Source organism: Myotis yumanensis, unplaced genomic scaffold (genome assembly GCF_028538775.1).
Source record: "Myotis yumanensis isolate MYYU_CA2020_CCGP unplaced genomic scaffold, mMyoYum1.0.hap1 SCAF_17, whole genome shotgun sequence".
Classification (NCBI taxonomy): Eukaryota; Metazoa; Chordata; class Mammalia; order Chiroptera; family Vespertilionidae; genus Myotis; species Myotis yumanensis.
The window spans coordinates 23,937,299-23,956,376 of record NW_027223768.1 but is presented as its reverse complement, the minus strand read 5'-3'; the positions used below and the strand labels follow the sequence as shown (position 1 = coordinate 23,956,376).

Sequence of the window (19,078 nt, the reverse complement as noted above, 5' to 3'; positions counted from 1 at the left end):
CAGGCCTCCCCTTTGGAAGCCTTACACAGAGGCTCCAGCCACCGCCCCCCACCCCACAACCACCACCTTGGAATGACACTGGGGTTTGCCACTAACTGTTTTACTACTAGACTTGGAAGCCACTGTTGGCACTCAGAGACCAAAGGATGAATTACAGTTAAGATCCTGTTTCAAACATTTGTTGAATTCAATACCAAAAATGGAAAATGACAATATATGGCTCCAAAATGAGACCCAACACTCTTGAGACAAGTCCAGAAGACCAACTCTGCTAAGGAAAAGACCGTCTGATGAATTCTTAAGCTCCTGAGATCATAAGCTTTCTAGACAAGCTTCTTCTTCAATCAGAAAACTGGGGAAGCAATGAAAGCAATGTCTTTGAAAGAAGAGATCTTGGTGATGTAGATGGGACAGGACACTTGGGAAAGGTGACCATGGCATCCAGGAGTCTGTGACAAGGACAGGAACAATGTGACAATTAGTCCAGGACCAGTTCTATCAAGGATTAGGGCCCTTTTATGGCAGGAGAGAACTATATCTCTGCTGGGGCCTGACTGTGGCAATTCTAAACTTCCTTAATTAAACATCAGTATTGACATACAGCCCCCCCCCTTTTTTTTTTGCCCTCAAGTTCCTAAAGCTCTACTTCTCACCATTTAGGGACTACAGTAAGGTGAAGAAACAGAACCAGGCATGAGAGACCCAAACTACCATTATTCCAGCACGTACAACAATCTACACACTTCCCTATTACAAATCACTCATTCTTCACAATAATTCTGAGTAGACAGAACTAGCCCCAGGAGGAAACTGAACTCAAATTAAGAGATTTTTTTCATGAAAACACTGAAGACAGGGAGGTACAACTCACTATTTCCAGAACATTCCCCAGACTTCCCTGCCTTTGCTCATACTGTGCTCCATCTGAAAGATCACTGCTCACCTCTACCTGTCCAGATCCTACTATTCCTAAAAGGGCAGCTCCCATCTAACTTCCTGCGTACAGCAGCCTCAGTTCCCTCCAAGGTAGAAGCAACTGTTCCTGGAACTTTGTACCTCAGTTGTAACATTCAGTCCCCCCCGCTAATGTGCCTATTTGTGTCCATCTTATTTCCTCTAGCACAGCGGTTCTCAGCCTGTGGGTCTCGACCCCTTTGGCGGTCGAACGACCCTTTCACAGGGGTCGCCTAAGACCATCCTGCATATCAGATATTTACATTACGATTCATAACAGTAGCAACATTACAGTTATGAAGTAGCAACGAAAATAAGTTAATGGTTGGGTCACAACATGAGGAACTGTATTTAAAGGGCCAGAAGGTTGAGAACCACTGCTCTAGCAGAATATAAAGTCCTTGAGGGCACTAAAGGTGTCTTATTCACCTTGGGATTACTCAATGCACAGAAGAAAAGCATGAGAGCAAGTTTCTTGCTCACAGTAGGTACTCAACACGTTTGTTGAATGAGGAGCACAGGGGTGTTACAAAAGGTGAAGTCTCAGGTAGCTGGTACCAGAGCCCCTTGTTTGCTGCTCAGATGAACAAGATCTGAGAGTTCGCTGCAATCAAAAGCAAATGCTGGCCTGTCTCCAGAGGGCATCTATCCCATCCTGGCTTCTGCTTCAAAGTTCCCCCTAAGTCCCAGTCGCAGGTCTCTTGATCTTTCCCTGTTTGCTCATTAAAGTTAATTTGAAACATGAAAAGATTCAGGACTGAGTATTTCATTAAGGCCAGGTCTTCTTAATGCAGCAACTGCAGACGAAACATAAAAACAGGGCAGAGGTTGCCAGTACAAGGCCAGTACCTGGAGCACCCCTTTAAGGCCCTGGCCTCTGTTCACAAATGACATCTGCTGTCAGCTTTGGGGTTGCTAAGAATATCAACAGAAGTAGATTATGCCCCTTAGAGATATCATGTGTCTTCAAGGAGTTCCATGGCTCTCCCGGAAGCAACAATTTATGTGAAAACAGTCTTGTCTAGAGTCCTGGGTGTGGACTAAGATAATCGTTAACAATATCGGCTACCACTTCCTGACTTCTCCCTGTATACTGAGGATTATGCTGTTTTTACCGGGGCTATCTCTTCTAATCCTCATAGTAACCTTCTGAGGTGATACTATTATTGACCCCATATTACTTATGAGGGAAATGGGGCTTAGAGATGTTCAAGCCACATACTGACCCTAGAATCTCAGGAAGGTAAACTCATAATGATAAATGGGGCTCAATCAACTTTTCCATTTCATGCTAATGGTCAAACACTTTCTAATTCATTCACATCCATGCTCCCCACACTCTTGCCAATACTGATTGGTGAGGTCTTATAATTCTTTTGGTGCATGGACTTCCTCTCCCACCTCAGGTCTTGCACATCCTTGTCAAGGCTATTATTGGGATCTACTCTTGTTATGGATGTGGAGGTAATAGGGGTGGTGGGAGTGAGTCCTACAGACTGGTGGTGACAGAACTTTCCCAGGTGCAGTTATTGAAAGGTATTTCTACAGAGGAAGACTTTTCTCTCAGCTGGGAAGAGGGGTTTCTTCTGTCAGAAAGGGAGGTTCTATGGAACTAGGGAGTTCAGAGTTCTTAGCCTCACCTGTTTCCCCCATCCCAAATCTCAGGGTCCCACTCCTCCCACAAGTGCCCCTGTCTTAGCATTAGAGACTGGGGGTGGGGGTGGGGGTGAGGGGAAAGCATTTAATTAGTCCTGTCTCTCTACAATCCATACAACACAGCACTGGATTCTTAGCCATGTCTGTCTGTCCTGCAACAAAAAGAAATGAAAGATTCCTTTACAGTTGGTATAAAAGCTTTTGAAAAACCTTCCCTGAGTTACTGGCAGTCCAGGACATATCTGGGGATGTTTCTCACTAACACTGAATCTCCCCCAGGAACAACAACTGTCATTGAAAGCTTCTAAAATACAATCTACACGTGGCTCAGCATGACATTTTCTAATTCAAAATAATTCTCCAATTACCATACATTTCTATATTTCATGTGTGTGTCTGCATGTATATACTATGCTTTTAACTATATTATAAGCTTTTTGGGGACAAGATTATCTCACATTATTTAGTAAATTCATGTTTACTAAATTTCTGAAGACCTTCTTGCTCATTCTAACATTTGATTCCAGACAATGGGCAGTGGTTGTGCCTGGGGACCCTCAAGAATGTGGGGAGGCAGGTGTGGGGGGGGGGGGGTCTGCGGGAGCCTCACTGTGGAGCAGCCAGGCCATGAAGGGCCTCCAGGGGCTCCTGTGGTCAAGCTGAGTTTTCCTTAGGAAACAGCTTCCCGGGCACTCGGAGCCCACAGACTCAGGACTGCCTGCCAGCTCTGCTAATCATTCACCCCCTTGGCTTTCTTCTTGGCTACTTGTGGGCAGTGTCTGGTTTGGGGTGGGTGATTCCTACCTTCAAAATTGAGGTCAGGATGTCCATGTTTCAATGAGCAACATGTAGTGTTGGTGTGTGGCCAAGGTGGGGGCCTGAGCATCCTGGATGGGACCTTAATTGGGGCTACTTGTCCTCATCTGTGCCATTTTCAACTTCGCATCACTGTTGGATCAGCACTGCTGTTCTCTCTCCTCCTCTGGCCGCTGGCTCACAGATGCCAGGAATAATCAAAAGGTGGAGACAAATGGGGTGGTCAGGAAGTGAATGCACTTCCCTCAGTGTCCACTATGTCCCTTAGACCCACAGCTATGACATCCGGAAGTAACATAACTAGTGACTGAAAACAGCCACTTCTTTTTTTTTTAAATCATTCTCTCTCCCTCTCTCTCTCTCTCTCTCTCTCTCTCTCTCTCTCTCTATATATATATATATATATATATATATTGATTTTAGAGAAGAAGGGAGAGGGAGAGAGAGCTAGAAACATCAATGATGAGAGAGAATCATTGATCGGCTGCCTCCTACACATCTGCTACTGGGGATCAAGCCTGCAACCTGGGCATGTGCCCTTGACTGGAATCAAACCTAGGACCCTTCAGTCTGCAGGCCGAAGCTCTATCTACTGAGCCAAACCGGCGAGGGCTACAGCCACTTGACACCTTCAGTGCATTCTAGGTAGAACCGGGCTACTCAGAACATGCCTGGGCTCTTTGTGGAGCAATGGACTTTGCTGCCCAGAGGCCACCTCCTCTCAGAGCAGCTCAGCAATTTCCCAAAGGCAAGAACCAAAGAGTCCCAGAGCTTTCTCCATGGCCCACTCCATCACAGGGTCGTACTCACACTTCCCTTTGTACCTCCTCTCCCTAAGCATTCAGCTCTTTGATGTTTTCTGGGCGTTTTGACCACTAGCTAAAAAGGGAAAATTGGGGGTACCAGAGTCACTCCTTTCTATGCAATAACCCCCACATTTTCCTCTCTTCCTCCTACTCTCCCCCTTTCTTGTTCTCCTCTTTCTTCTTCTCCACTCCCCCCTCTCTTTAGAGAACACAGGTGCCAAAGCTCTTTCTTTTCTCTAATAGAGAAATCGAAGCTCTGCTAATTAGGGGGAGATTTGGACTGGAATCCTGGTCTCTCAATTGCCAGTCATTATTTTTTCCATTTCAAACCATGCCTTCCTAAAGCTGAGGTTCTACAACAGAATGTTAACAGCAATTATCGTCGGGTTTGGAATTGCAAGTGCTTGTTTTTCTCTATTTGCTTTTTTGCTTACGGATTTTTCTGCAAAAGGCTATGTATTACTTTTGCAATAGCTTGGGTAAACTAGATGCTATAATAAACAATTGTAAAAATTTCTATTGCTTAACCAAAAATGTTTATTGCTTGACCATATATAGTCCAAAAGTGCATAGGCCTCCTAGAAGAAGCAATTCAGGAAACCTGTTCCTTCCACCTTGGAGCTCCTCTATACTGAAGTGTGACTTTCAAATAAGCTATAATGTTCTGTATAAAGCAAGAGGAAAGGAAAGAACACACGAGGGACACTTTTGTGGGGGAGGTCAGAAAGTAATATATGTCTATCACTTCCATTCACACTCCATTGGCTAGAACTCAGTTGCAAGGCTGCATCGAACTGTGGGCATAGTGGGAAATGTAGTTTATCAGCATACAAAAGAAGAAAAGGAAATGAATACAGTGAATGTGTAGTCAATCTATGCCACACCTGTGTAAGGAAAAGAAAGTTGAAGTTAAAATGGAATAAGGAAGGCAAGTCCCTCTGTAAAGCTATCTTAAACTCTATCTCCCTTACAGCATTTTCACACTCAAATCCCCATTGTCCCACTGATAAGAAATGCCCTTCATCCTCAAGGGTATGAATAGATTGGTTTTTCTGACGTAAATGGGTGTAGAAGAGGGAGATCACTGGATAAGACTGAGGGCTCAGGCTGCTCTGTGACCTAGGGGTAAACCTCCTCCTCCTCACTGGGGGCACTATCAGCATATGGGTGTTGCCTCTCTACCCCATGGTACTGCTTTTCACCGTGAGGACAGGTGATTATGAAGACTGTGTGATGCCACCATGGTTCATGTTGAGTAATGAATTTCTTCTCCCCTCAGCACAATGATCAGGCCCAGAGAAACTCCTATTCCATGTACCTCCTGCAACGGATCCAGAACCATTTGTGTGCTCAGAGCAAGCACCTTGTTCTCTACCATCCCCTCTAAATGAAAACCTCTTGCCTTAGATACAGTCTTAACAGATGTGTAAATATTTGTGAGTAACCCAGACTTCATCTGGATAATCAGGCCATGGGAGAGAGGGACAGCTGCGACCAGAAACATCTCAAAGGCCCAAACTCAGAGCTCATGAGAACACACATTCCCACAGGTGCATACCAGGAAATAGTCATCTCCCTTCTTTGGCAGAAGTCAGTTAGTTCCCAGTGTACTAGAATGGAATGGAACAATGAGACCCACCTCACCAAAAGTGTAGGCTTCTGTCCAGAACTTTCCATTCTGTCTGGGAAGAGTGGGCAGAGAGAGATGATAAAAGTAGGTAGAAGTTAGCTCTTTATATACAGCCCAAAACTTGAGGTGGTCCTCAAAAGAGAGGAGAGCAGAGAGGCTCTGAGTTCCGCTCTTCATTCCTGAATCGGAAAGATCTGTAATTTCATGGGAAAGTTCAATGGTCATGTATACCCAGGGCTGTATCTTTTCTCTTATGGACTGTATCAGGCAGCAGTGGTCTTTAAGACCACCATAGTCAATGACTCTCTTCTGTATCCTTCATGTCCTCCCAGAAATAAGGGAATATGGGCCAGGCTGTGGGAAATATCCTACCAAGGTTTGCTGAAAATAGTGACCGGCTCTATCTTTACGATTTATGTGATCTTCTGCCTTGATGATGGGATGGTGCTGATGAACAGGGAAATGCCACCGAGATTTATGTACCCCAAAGAGTGGCAGCACCTCACCATGTTCATCCTCCTCACCCTCAATGGCTGTGTAGATGTCACGAGCAAGAACTTGCTGCCTCAGAGGTGTGTGCTCCTAGAAAAAGGTGCCCTGGTCCTGATCTTCTACGTGCTCCTGATGCTGTTGGTGTCACATGTTCAAGATTCGACAGGGGTGGAACTGCAGGTTCATTCTCTACTCATCTTGGTGGTGTTCCTGCTGATGCTGGTGTTGACTGCTGAGCTGTGGGCTCCCAATGCATTTCACCTCTCAATGATTGAGACCTTCCTGTTTCTGATGATGGGCTCCTGGCTGATGCAGGCAGGCTTTATTCTGTACCGACCAGTCACCGGCTACCCATGGCAGGATGATGACATCAGTGACATCATGTTTGTCACCACCTTCTTCTGCTGGCATGTGATGATCAATGCTTTGTGTCTACTGGGAACATATGGCATCTCTTCCTTTTGGCATCATTGTTACAGTCCCAGGTCGAAGCTGACAGGATCCAAAAAAGCTCTACATTCTGCCAACACTGAAGGACCCGCCTACCACTTGCTGCCAGAAGTGGAGCAGTCAGAGAAAGATGACCAGGCTCTTCTCCTCCCAGAGAGCTCACCCTGAGATAGGGCCCAGGATACCTGGCACATTGTCTATCCCTTCTTCCTTCTTGTAGGTTCTCTCAGACATGTGCATTGTATCCTCTTTGGTCTCCAATGAAGGTAATGGCCAAGGAGAGCATTTGGTCTCCATCTGCTGGTACATCTCCTGTCTTTGAACCTCAAATCACTGAGGAGGAGAGAGGGGGCTGAAAAAGGGATGCTGATAGGACTGATGTGTTGGGGGAAGAGGACCATAGGAATAGATAAATATGGGAGAAAAGCTATGAGAGTTAAAGAATGCAATCCAAGATCAGCCTCTGAATGGAAGAGAGTGGAATCCAGCAGTCATGCCGGCACCAGCTGTTTCTCCAGGTTTTTACTTGTGGAATAAAGACTACTTTCTCACAAATCAAAATTGCAATCGTAGGTGTTTCTGTTTGCCAACTAAAGTGAAACATTTATGGTATAATTCACTTCTCTAACCTGGTTACAGTAATAAGAACATCATACATACATTTTAAAATTTGGATAGATCAGGATTGTTTCAAATTTTCCACATAAAGAATCAGTACTTTCATATCACAGTTTTTCAAATTCCCATAAACCAAATTTCCATTAAATGGTAGCACATTTCTTATTCTTGATTTCTAATCCAGCCAAAGCAAGGCGTAGCTACTTGTTTTAACTACCATCAGCCCTACCAGGAATTTACTAGATCTTACTTTGCTTTATCCTACACTTGTGCCTTTGCCAAAGGACACTCTGTGCAATTTGGAAAAATCCATCGCCAGTCACATATTAACTATACAGTGTTACTTTATACCTGGCATTAAAACTTAACACTACTGCCACCAAGAATTACTTCTCCAGAAAATTCTCACATAATCTTTTGATCTGGAACTCTTCAGCACCTCATCTAAATCTGCCTTGTTTTTTCCATGCTGATGATACATTCTTTATCCTGTTTCTCACATTGTCTCTCACAGGGGAAGTTTTGCCTTACCCACTCAAGGCAGTCTCCTTAAGAGCAGAGATCTGTCATATCCTAGGCACCTCATTTGCTCAGCATGTTCCAGAGGAATATAATGTTGGCCTCTACACGTGAGGATTAAATTGCTTTACCAACTTTCATAATACATTATAAATATCCTATAATTAAAGCTGTGGTATAGGAGCAAGCAAGTACCATTGGACCGTCCATCAACATAGTATAATGTAATAGATGCTCCGGACACAGAAATGTGTGAGAATTAAATACATGCTAAGAAAGGGCTCCTCAATTAATGTGAGGAATAACTGACTCTCCATTTTGGGAGGAAAACCCTTAGTTTCTACCTCAGACAACACACAAGGAAAGAATTATAGGTGGATTGAAAAGTTAAACATCAGCAATAAGACTATCAAATTATTTTAAAGGAAATACAGGAAGATATTTTATTTTATTTTTATATATTTTATTGATTTTTTACAGAGAAGAAGGAAGAGGGACAGAGAGTTAGAAACATCGATGAGAGAGATCGATCAGCTGCCTCCTGCACGCCCCTCACTGGGGATGTGCCCGCAACCAAGGTACATGCCCTTGACCGGAATCGAACCCGGGACCCTTGAGTCCGAAGGCCGACGCTCTATCCACTGAGCCAAACCGGTCTGGCTACAGGAAGATATTTTATAATAAAAGATATGAAACTTTCTTGAGCAAGACAAATTCTAAAAAGATTACCCATTTTAATGAGCTTTCCCATAATTAAAAGACACAAGAAAAAGAAAAAAAGAAACGAGACAGCCCTAGTCAGTTTGGCTCAATGGATAGAGCACTGGCCTGCAGACTGAAGAATCCCGGGTTCCATTTCGGTCAAGGGCACATGCCCGGGTGGCGGGCTCGGTCCCCGGTGGGGGGCATGCAGGAGGCAGCGGATCAGTGGTTCTCTCGCATCATTGATGTTTTTATCTCTCTCTCCCTCTCCCTTCTTCTCTGAAATCAGTAAAAATATATTAAAGAAAATAAAAGGGACACTGGGAAGAACATTTTTAACACATGTAACAGACAAAAAAAAAATCAGTATCCAGAATATAGAGAGAGAGATATTCTAACACTGACAAACAAAATGCAACCTAATATAAAAATGGGCAGAAAATATAAGTGTCCATGGCTCAGAAAAAGAACAATCTCTGCCTCCACCTTCACAGTGTCTTCTTCTCTGTGTCTCGAATCTCCCTCTGCCTTTCTCTTTATAAAGCCACATGTCACTGGATTTAGAACCTACCTTAAAGCCAAAATGATCTCATCTCGAAATCCTTAACTTACTTATATCTGCAAAGACCCTTGTGCCAAATAAGGTCACTTTCATAGGTTCCAGGGTTAAGACTTGGAAATATCTTTTTAGAGGCCACCACGCACGCCACCACACTGTGCTTGCCCATACCAGGAACTTCTGTCCCATGTCCCTTGGGGCCTAAAGGCAGTTACAGCTCCATCTGTTACTCAACTATCCCTTGCGGTCACCTTCACCCAGCTCACATCTGTGTAAGAAGTACCCTTTTAAGCCCTCCTTGAACTATTCCAATTTGGGTTGCCATCTATTTCCTATTGGGATCCTCTCTGAGTCCCAATAGACACTAATAGAGTAATTGCAGATACCAGAGCTTTAAACAGAATTCATCCCCAGATATTTGGAATGATAAGAGAAAAACTTTTAAACTGATTTTCACTAAAGTGAACATACAATGAAGGAGACTAATTTGTAAACAGGTAGATAATAAATTAAGGGGATCTTCCAAATTCAATGAAGATGACCAAAGGATTAATTCATTCATTAAAAAAATTTTAAACAGCTACTTTTTCCCAGGTACTGTGTAGGGATTAGCAATACAATAATGAGAAAGACACAAACAGACATACACAATTATAGTGCAACTTATAGTAATGAATGAAAAGGAAGATTAGATGGTGTGGTCAGCAGAATTCTAAGATGGTCCCCAAGACTCCTGCCCCTGGTGTACACGCTCTGTATAATCCCTTCCTCTTGAGTGTGAATGGGACCAGTGAATGTAATGGAATTTCATTCCCAGGGTTCGTTTATAATAGCTGAATTTATTTCGTTGTTGTTGTTGTTGCTGTTACTTTAATATATCTTTATTAAATAGATATGACTTATTGAGCACTTACTGTGTGCGAGGATCTTTATATATTACTATTAACCCTCATAATAATATTTTTGAGGCAGCTTATTTTTATTTAATAATAATAATTTATGCCCACTTTGCTGAAGACACTGAACCTCAGAAATACAAATATATAGTAAACTAGTTGAAAAACAAGACAATTTCTGAATCCAAGCTCTTTCCTCATATTATAATAAGTTGCATTTAAATTAGTGAAAAGGGAGATTGCCCTAGGTGGGTCTGACCTAGTCAGGTGAGGTCTTTACAAGAACGTGAGCCATCAGGGAGATGCAACCTTGTTGGCCTGAAGGAAAGCAAACAGCCGTGTCAGGAACTTCCTATTGGGGGCAACATGGCAAGGAAATGCGAGCAAACTCTAGTTGCTGAGAGCAGTCCTTGACTCACAGGCAGCAAGAAAACGGAAGCCTGGGTCCTAGAGCTGCAAGGAGCTGCATTTTGTCAACATCCAGTGAGCTTGCAATAGGATCTTGAGCCTCCGATGGGAATCCCAGCCCCAGCCATCACCTCGGGGAGATCTGAGCAGAGGACTCAGCCAACCCATACTGGATTCCTGGCCATGGAAACCATGAGATAATACATTTGTGTTGCTTGAGCTCCTATATTTAAGTTAATTATTATGCAGCAATAGAAAACTAATGCAGGTCATATTCGTTTTGGGTGAAGGTTTATCCAGCACAGGTTAGGAATGAGAAACACCACAGTTCATTAAAGATGTATGGCTCTGCCCGGCTGGTGTGGCTCAGTGGTTGACCTCTGGACCAGGAGGTCACAGTTCGATTCTTGGTCAGGGCACATTCCCAGGTAGCCAGCTCAATCCCCAGCAAGGTGAGGGCGGGGGGAGGTGGGGGGGAGAAAGGCATGCAGGAGGCAGGTGATCAATGATTCTCTCTCATCATTGATGTCACTGGAAGATTGTATCCAAAATGAAGCTGAGATCCTAATGAGAATGAGGAGCTCCAGGCCCATCGAGTTCTTACGCTCTGTGTCTATAATCATAAGGTGGAATTTAGTTTCTTGGGCCCCAAAACAGTGGCTTGGACAGAGTACATGAGAATTCTAGATTGTGAGATACTGAAGGTAGAGGAGGAAGTTGGGTGGGAATAATAAACATAACCCTTTGGATGTCTGTCACATCAAAATTAAGGAATTTAATTTACTGAGCTTTCAGTGAGCCTCTTGGAGGCTTGGTAGACAACCTATATTAATTACCTGATTTAAAACCAGGCAAACCCTTAACTCCTACTGGCTTAACACAACAGAAGGGTATTTCTGCCACTTTCATAAAGTCAAATGCCAGCATGAACACACGTGCCGTCTCTGACCTTGTGCCTGGTTCTGCTGGAGCCCCCAGCCTCTGGCTTTCTCTCTTCCTCTGATGTATTTCTGCCTTGCAGCAAAGGTGAGCTGCAATCATTTTCTGATGATGATGATGATGATGATGATGATGACGACGACGAGAAAGGCCTTCCTAAACAGAAAGGAAGTAAATTAAAAGATGCTGGTAGATAGCACCATACTAAAATCCCCCAGCCACTGAAAAGCTTATACTGTGGCTCCCTAGATGCCATTTCTGACCAAACTTCTACGTCCTCTCCGAACTGTTCTTTTCACTAAAACTGAAATTCACTCAACATGTCATTCTCTCCTAAATCGGCACAATCCAATATGGCAGCCCTAACTATACACAACTATGGAGCACTTGTAATTTAGTTTGTCTGGATTGAGATGTGCTCTAAGTATAAAATATATGCCGGAGTTTAAAGGCTTAGTATGAAATAAGGAACAGAAAATACTTCATTTATAGTTTTGTTTTTTTAAAAAATGTATTTTATTGATTTTTTACAGAGAGGAAGGGAGAGGGATAGAGTTAGAAACATCGATGAGAGAGAAACATCGACCAGCTGCCTCCTGCACACCCCCCACTGGGGATGTGCCTGCAACCCAGCTACATGCCCTTGACCGGAATCGAACCTGGGACCCTTGCGTCCGCAGGCTGACGCTCTATCCACTGAGCCAAACGGGTTAGGGCTCATTTATAGTTTTTATAATAACATGTTGAAATAACATTTTAGACATGTTGGGTTAAATATCTCATTAAAATTAATTCCACTTTTATATGCTTTTTTTAAATGTTGCTGTGAGAAATTTTTAAATTACATGTGACACTTGATTTCTATAGGAGAGGTAGTCTAGTTTTCTCATGTCTTCAGTGTATGTGTGTGTGTATGTGTGTATGGAGCTGTGTGCCTTCAACTAAATATAAGCTCTTTGAGGATAAGAACTACGATATACTTTTTATATGCCCTGCGGCAACCAGAATTCACAGATTTTAGTAAGTTCACGTTTACTAAATTCCTGAGGACCTTCCTACTCATTCTAGCATATCAAACAAGATAAGTGGCAGTGGCTGTGCCTGGGGACCCTCGAGAATGGGGTGGGGGAGGCAGGTCTGAGGGGAGCCTCACCATGGAGCAGCCAGGCCATGAAAGACCTCCACGGGCTCCATGGTCAAGGTGAGTTTTCCTTAGGAAACAGCTTCCCAGGCACTCAATGCCCACAGGCTCAGGACTGTCTGCCAGCTCTGCTAATCATTCACTCCCTTTGGCTTTCTTCTCGGCTACCTGTGGGCAGTGTCCGGTTTGGGGTGGGAGATTCTTATCTTCAAAGCCGAGAGATCAGAGTGTTCATGTTTCAAAGAACATGCAGCGTTGTTTGGTGTGTGGCCAAGGTGGGGGCCCGAGCATCCAGGATGGGCTACTTGTCCTCATCCATGCCACTTGCAACTGCTGGGTCATCCCTACTGGGTCAGTGCTGCTGTTCTCTCTCCTCCTCTGGCCACTGGCAACAAGTTCATGGCTGCCAGGAACAACTGGGGAGACGAGTGTGGGAGCTGGAGTGAGCTCTGCTGCCCCCACCTCACTGGGACCCACAGCCTCAAAGTACTGGAGGCAATTAAGAGTGACCAAATGCAGCCCCTCTTGGGACCTACAGGCCACATGATCTCGAGCCCAGCACTGCTGATCCCTGGAGGAGCAATAGACCCTATGCTTCTCCCAGAGCAAATCTAAGAACCAAAGAGAATCCCTGGGGTCCTCTCCTTCCTGACTCATAAAACCTGTCACTTTGAATCAAGCACTGAGCTTTACAGTGTGCTCCAAGTATTTGGTGAAAATTCGGAAAAACCAGTCAGGAGATAAATAAGCTCATGTCTGTATAACAGTATCCATGCCCTTTTATTTTCACTTTAATAGAAAGTTCAACACTCAATTTTTATTTTTTTTTCAATTTTTTTTTTTCCAGTTAAGAAGTATGAAATTCAGTAAATCAAGGGAGAACTGGATTTAGAACCCAGATTTTTGGCTTCCAGTCAATGCATTTTTCCCACTTTCTCAGGCTGCCTTCATAAACTGTGTTTCTATACCTTAGTGGTGACAATGGTCACCTTCAGACTGTGGGGTTACAGATAATTTTTTAATATTCTTTTTGCTTAGATGTTTTAGCTGGGTTATTTTTCCCCCACAATGACTATATAATGAATAAAAACACCTAAAATTAAAATTTGAAATAAAGCAAATTCCTTCAGAAAGAAGAATTAAGCTTTGTTTTTCCTACTTGCCTTCACACTAAAATACCCAGCCCCACCAAATCTCCGAATAGCAAGAAGCAATCTAAATTATTGCTATCCTCGAGGGCAGAGAGAAATTTAATTTTTCTGGGATAAAGTGGACTTGAGGAAGAGTAGGTATTTGCTCAGAGGCAGTGCTGTGTGACCTGGGTGTGAATTCTCCTCCTCTCCACCAGAGGCGCCGTCAGCATGCAGGTGCCAACTCTCTGCTTACAGCATTGCTTGTACTGTGAGGGCAGATGATTTTGCAGGAGACTGTGATGTTAGCACGGCACAGCTCGTGTTAAGTGATAAACTTCCTTTCCCCTCAGAACTCCCAGAGAAATTCCTATTCCCTGTACTTCCTGTAATACAACCAGAACCATTTATGGGCCCAGTGCATGCCTTACATTCTCTGTACTTTATTCTCCACCATCCTCTGCCTTATACTCGTCTGGCTGTTACCCAATACCGAGGACACTGTCTTCCAAGGTACATCAGACATTAGTTATGGATAAATGAAGCTGATGGGCTAATTCATATTAAAATACAAAGGACCAACACCAGCTCATTGGAGTCATTCTTCTCGACAGTATCTGCATTTTAAGGATTATATCCTAAATCCCTTATATCGGTAGGGATGCATCATGGGAGAAGAATGATATGAAATATCAATGTCTTATAGTTATTAGACCTTAAACATTTGTGGTGAAGAAATCTTTGGAACTGCTGCCTCTCTGCTGTATGATGGGCCTGAGGTCTTTTCAGGTTAGAGTGGCAGCAGCCAGGGAGTATATGACGTGAAGCCAGGGAAGAGCAGGGACAAACCAAAACCCATGAGGACAAAATGGAGCCTATGTCTGCCTCTCACCACCTCCTACTTCAGTGGCAGGTGACCTGCAGAAGAAATTGGTGCCTTTCACACTAAGAGAAGGTAAGGGAGCTACAGACCTGGCTGTTGGTCATGCCAAGGAGGTGAGCCAGCAGATCAGTAACCAAATGCATGAGCTACAGTGGTCCCTACACCTTCAAAGTGTGCTTAGGTTGCTGCCTCGCTCCCACCTTCAGATTCTCAGGTAAATTTCTCCTGTCGCCAGCTCAACCTGGAACCATATAGGAAAGGGAATTCTGGGAAACATGACTCAAGCTTAGGTTTATACACTACAAAACCACCACTATCTCTAAAATCATATCAAAAGGTAGCTTTTTAGATCCAGTGGAGATGTTGAAGTGGGGGTAGGGGTGGGACAAATATGTGAAGAGGTAAGGGGAGGAGGTGAAGGGAGCTTTCTTGGTCATTTTCCAGAATGTGTCTATAAAAGAATAGAAAAGCCAGGTAGATGGTATGTATTAAATGGTTACATATCCAAATGTTTATACATATACGCATCTAGAAAGAAAACCTTACAATTGGACCCAAGTTATGTCTGAGGGGTATTGAATGATATTCAAGGGTTTGTGAGTGCCCCGGCTTCCTCTGGATATCATGGCAACCCCTACCCCATCTCATGGTCCTCTCTCTTTCTGCTCTAAGTGCTGGGCAGCACAAGAGGAAGGAATCCAGGGGAGAAAGGGACAAGTGTGACCTGAAGCACCCCAAAGGCCATAGAGGGGAGCCCCTAAAAACACATTCATCAACTTTCTTCTTTGGCAGAAGCCAGTTCCCAATGTACCAGAATGGAATGGAACAACGATGCTTTACACCACCGAAGGTGTAGGCTTGATTCAAGAAACACTTCCTCTCTGTAGGGGGGCAGTGGGAGGGGTGAGATGATAAAAGTTGGTGGAAGGCAATTCTTTCCAAAGTCCAGACCTTGGAGTGGCCCCAGAAGGTGTGGACGTGCCCAAGTTTTGTTCTTCTCTCTTTTGTGAAGAAGATCTGTAGTTCAATGGGAACCTTTATCGGTCATGTGTACCCGGGGCTGTTTCTATTTTCATACGGACTGTATCAGGCAATAGTGGTCTCCAAAGCTGTGATATTCAATGACTCTCGCCCGAATCCTTCATGTCCTCCAAGAAACAAGGGAAGATGGGCCAAGCTGTGGGAAATATCCTACCGAGGTTTGCTGAAAATAGTGACCGGCTCCATCTTGATAGCTTATGAGAACAGTTGTATTAAAGGAGGGTTGGTCCTGATGAACAGGGAAATGCCACCGAGATTTATGCTCCCCAAACAGTGGCAGCACCTCACCATGTTCATCCTCCTCACCCTCAATGGCTGTGTAGATGTCACGAGCAAGAACTTGCTGCCTCAGAGGTGTGTGCTCCTAGAAAAAGGTGCCCTGGTCCTGATCTTCTACGTGCTCCTGATGCTGTTGGTGTCACATGTTCAAGATTCGACAGGGGTGGAACTGCAGGTCCACTCCCTACTCATCTTGGTGGTGTTCCTGCTGATGCTGATGTTCACTGTTGAGCTGTGGACTCCCAATGCATTTCACCTCTCAATGATTGAGACCTTCCTGTTTCTGATGATGGGCTCCTGGCTGATGCAGGCAGGCTTTATTCTGTACCGACCAGTCACCGGCTACCCATGGCAGGATGATGACATCAGTGACATCATGTTTGTCACTACCTTCTTCTGCTGGCATGTGATGATCAATGCTTTGTGCCTGTTAGGAATCTATGGCGTTTTTTCCTTTTGGCATCATTGTTACAGTCCCAGGTTGAAGCTGACAGGATCCAAAAAAGCTCCACATTATGCCAACACTGAAGGACCCGCCTACCACTTGCTGCCAGAAATGGAGCAGTCAGAGAAAGATGAGCTTCTTCTCCCAGAGAGCTCACCCTGAGATAGGGCCCAGGATACCTGGCACATTGTCTATCCCTTCTTCCTCCTTGTAGGTTCTCTCAGACATGTGCATTGTATCCTCTTTGGTCTCCAATGAAGGTAATGGCCATGGAGAGCACTTGGTCTCCGTCTGCTGGTACATCTCCTGAACTTGTAATTGCTGAGGAAATGAGAGGGGGCTGAGAAAGGGATGCTGAATAGATTGGTGAGGTGGGGGAAAGAGGACCAAGTGAATAGATAAATGTGCAGGAAAAGCCATGGGGATTAAAAACGCAATAGAAGGGAAGCCTTTGAAGGGAAGAGAGGGGAGTCCAGCAGTCATTCCATCTACCAGCTACTTCTCTGGGTACAAGTGATTGCCTTTTACCTGAGGGAATAATGATTTCTTACAATTCAAAACTGGAATCATTCATGTCTCATCCTGATAAAGAATAGCGGGTATTTCTGTTTGCTCACCAAAATGGCTCTATCACGTGCAGCTAGCATCAACAGAACTTTTGTCTCCTCCCAAAGAAAGTCCTTTAAGGATTGGGTTAATTTCAAATTAATAAAGTGAAACTATACTAATGCTTTAATATAGTAACATTTCAAATTTGTACAACTGAAATTTTTATAGAATCCAAATGTTTCTATATTTTATTAGTCCTATTCCAGACAAAGCTTACCTAGTTCACCATTACCACCTTAGCACATGTAATTTACTAGATCCTATCCATGAGTGTTGGCAAAAGGTCAGTCCTTTCTATTTCACAGAAAGCCGTCCCGCAATCACATTTTTATCATGTTATCTGGTACCCAGCATAAGACCCACCTTCAACCTCACACCATGGAGCACCCCCAAAGAGGCCTTCTCCACTATGACTCCTTTGTTCTGGGACTCTTAGACACATTTACTAGACCCACCTTGTTCACTGGCTCATACAGCTGATACACTTTGCTTGCTCTGTTTCTGAAATCCTTCCCCTTGGGGAGGCCTTTCCTCATCATCTAGACTGTAGGCCATATCAAGTTACATACTTTCCTATGTATGAGCCAACTATGTAGCATAGGTGATGCTTAATAAAGGCTTGTTTGCTTTCAAAACTCTGCCTACACATTTCTTCAAAAAGTGTTGCCAGACAGGTCGGAAGGTCTGTGAAACTCTGAAGCCTAAAGCCTAAGTCATCTCCTTAGTCATGTGCCCACTCTCTTCCTCATTCTTGGGATAACAAAATCCACTATTCTGTTTCTGCATTGTTTACTGTGCTAATCTATACTAATAAAAGGGTAATATGATAATTAGACTGGATCAACCGGACATCTTCCGGATGTCTAAGTTCCTTCCAGACAAAGCCACAGTGGCAGGGGCCAAGGCATAGGCAGTTAGGGGTGATCAGGCCAACGGAGGAGGGCACTTAGGGGCGATCAGGCCAGCAGAGGAGCAAGCAGTTAGGGGTGATGAGGCCATGAGGGGGGCAAGCAATTAGGGGCGAGATCAGGCTAGCAGGGAAGGGCAGTTGGGGGTGATTAGACCAGCAGGGGAGGGCAGTTGGGAGTGATCAGGCTGGCAAGGGAGGGCAGTTGGGAGTGATCAGGCTGGCAGGCGAGTGGTTAGGAGCCAGTGGGATCAGGCCTAAACCAGCAGTCGGACATCCCCAAGGGGTCCCAGATTGGAGAGGGTGCAGGCCGGGCTGAGGGAACCCCCCCGCCCCCATGCACAAATTTTGTGCACCTGGCCTCTAGTTGTTTTATAATTCCCACAAGCATTTCTACAAGGAACCTCCAAAAAACGCTGAGACTCAACAGGTTGACTTGCCCAAGTCTTACAGCTAGCAAGACAGGAATTCAAGTGTAGGTGTGTCTGACTCAAGCCAATGACTATGTCCTCTGGGTCACTGTGATTTTGCTAATGGCAATGGTGAAGGGAGTGATCCTCCAAATGAAATTGTTAAAAGAGAAAAAAAAGCAAGCAGCAGTGCAAATACTCTAGACTCCCCTAAAAGATGTGTCTCTTGTCACACTTTCTGTTCATCACCGCCCCCCCCCCCCCCGTCTTGCCCCCTAGGGTGAGAGAGAGAGAGAGAGGGAGAGAGGGGGAGAGAGAGAGAGAGAGAGAGAGAGAATGAATCTAGCTGACTCTCAACTTCTAGATGGGTCTTAAATTTTGGGGCTCAGATCTATGTGAGGGCTGAGGATAAGATTCGTTTGTGACCAAGTTTCCTGATTCTTGCCATTTCCCCTTAACTGTTGGTTCCTAGACTTTTCTCAATGACCTTTTTTAGAGGGGACCTTCTTTCTCTTCATTTCCGGTATGCATTGATGGAGAAGGCAAAACACCACAGTGCTGCTTGCTGCCCATTTCTAGACATCTGGCTTAATTTTATAATCATAAACAAGCCTCTGGTAATCAATTGATAACCACAGGATAATACCTCTTCAGTATCCAGTATAGGCAATAAACTTACCTATTATTAATTTACTATATTAGAGATGCAACAGAGAGGCCCTCCCCTTGAAAGCCAGTCAAGAAAACAAGTTCCCACTCTTCAATTTGCAGGGAGACATGTAATTCTC

General features: G+C 44.2%; 3 protein-coding genes across 3 annotated transcripts in view; 2 read left to right on the top strand and 1 right to left on the bottom strand.

Moving 5' to 3' along the window:
- Positions 1-13,131, bottom strand: part of RGSL1 (regulator of G protein signaling like 1) — a 75,874-nt gene extending 62,743 nt beyond the window's left edge. The window contains exons 1-2 of the mRNA XM_070397111.1: positions 13,123-13,131; positions 11,456-11,537 (exon numbers count right to left, since the gene is read on the bottom strand). Coding sequence (XP_070253212.1) covers positions 11,456-11,537; positions 13,123-13,131 — 91 coding nt within the window. The remainder of the gene's footprint in view (positions 1-11,455; positions 11,538-13,122) is intronic.
- LOC138996033 (transmembrane epididymal protein 1-like) lies at positions 6,067-6,972 on the top strand. Its single transcript, XM_070396934.1, has one exon. It carries the CDS (start codon positions 6,067-6,069, stop codon positions 6,970-6,972), a length of 906 nt encoding a protein of 301 aa, XP_070253035.1.
- Positions 13,132-15,586: 2,455 nt separating the features above from the next.
- Positions 15,587-16,526, top strand: LOC138995839 (transmembrane epididymal protein 1-like). Its single transcript, XM_070396579.1, has one exon. The coding sequence runs from the start codon at positions 15,627-15,629 to the stop codon at positions 16,524-16,526; it is 900 nt and encodes a 299-aa protein (XP_070252680.1). The 5' UTR covers positions 15,587-15,626.
- The last annotated feature ends 2,552 nt before the right edge of the window (positions 16,527-19,078 follow it).

Bases quoted from the DNA above. Each gene is read 5' to 3' on its own strand.
- LOC138996033 (XM_070396934.1), top strand. From the start codon at position 6,067: ATGGGAAAGTTCAATGGTCATGTATACCCAGGGCTGTATCTTTTCTCT.
- LOC138995839 (XM_070396579.1), top strand. From the start codon at position 15,627: ATGGGAACCTTTATCGGTCATGTGTACCCGGGGCTGTTTCTATTTTCA.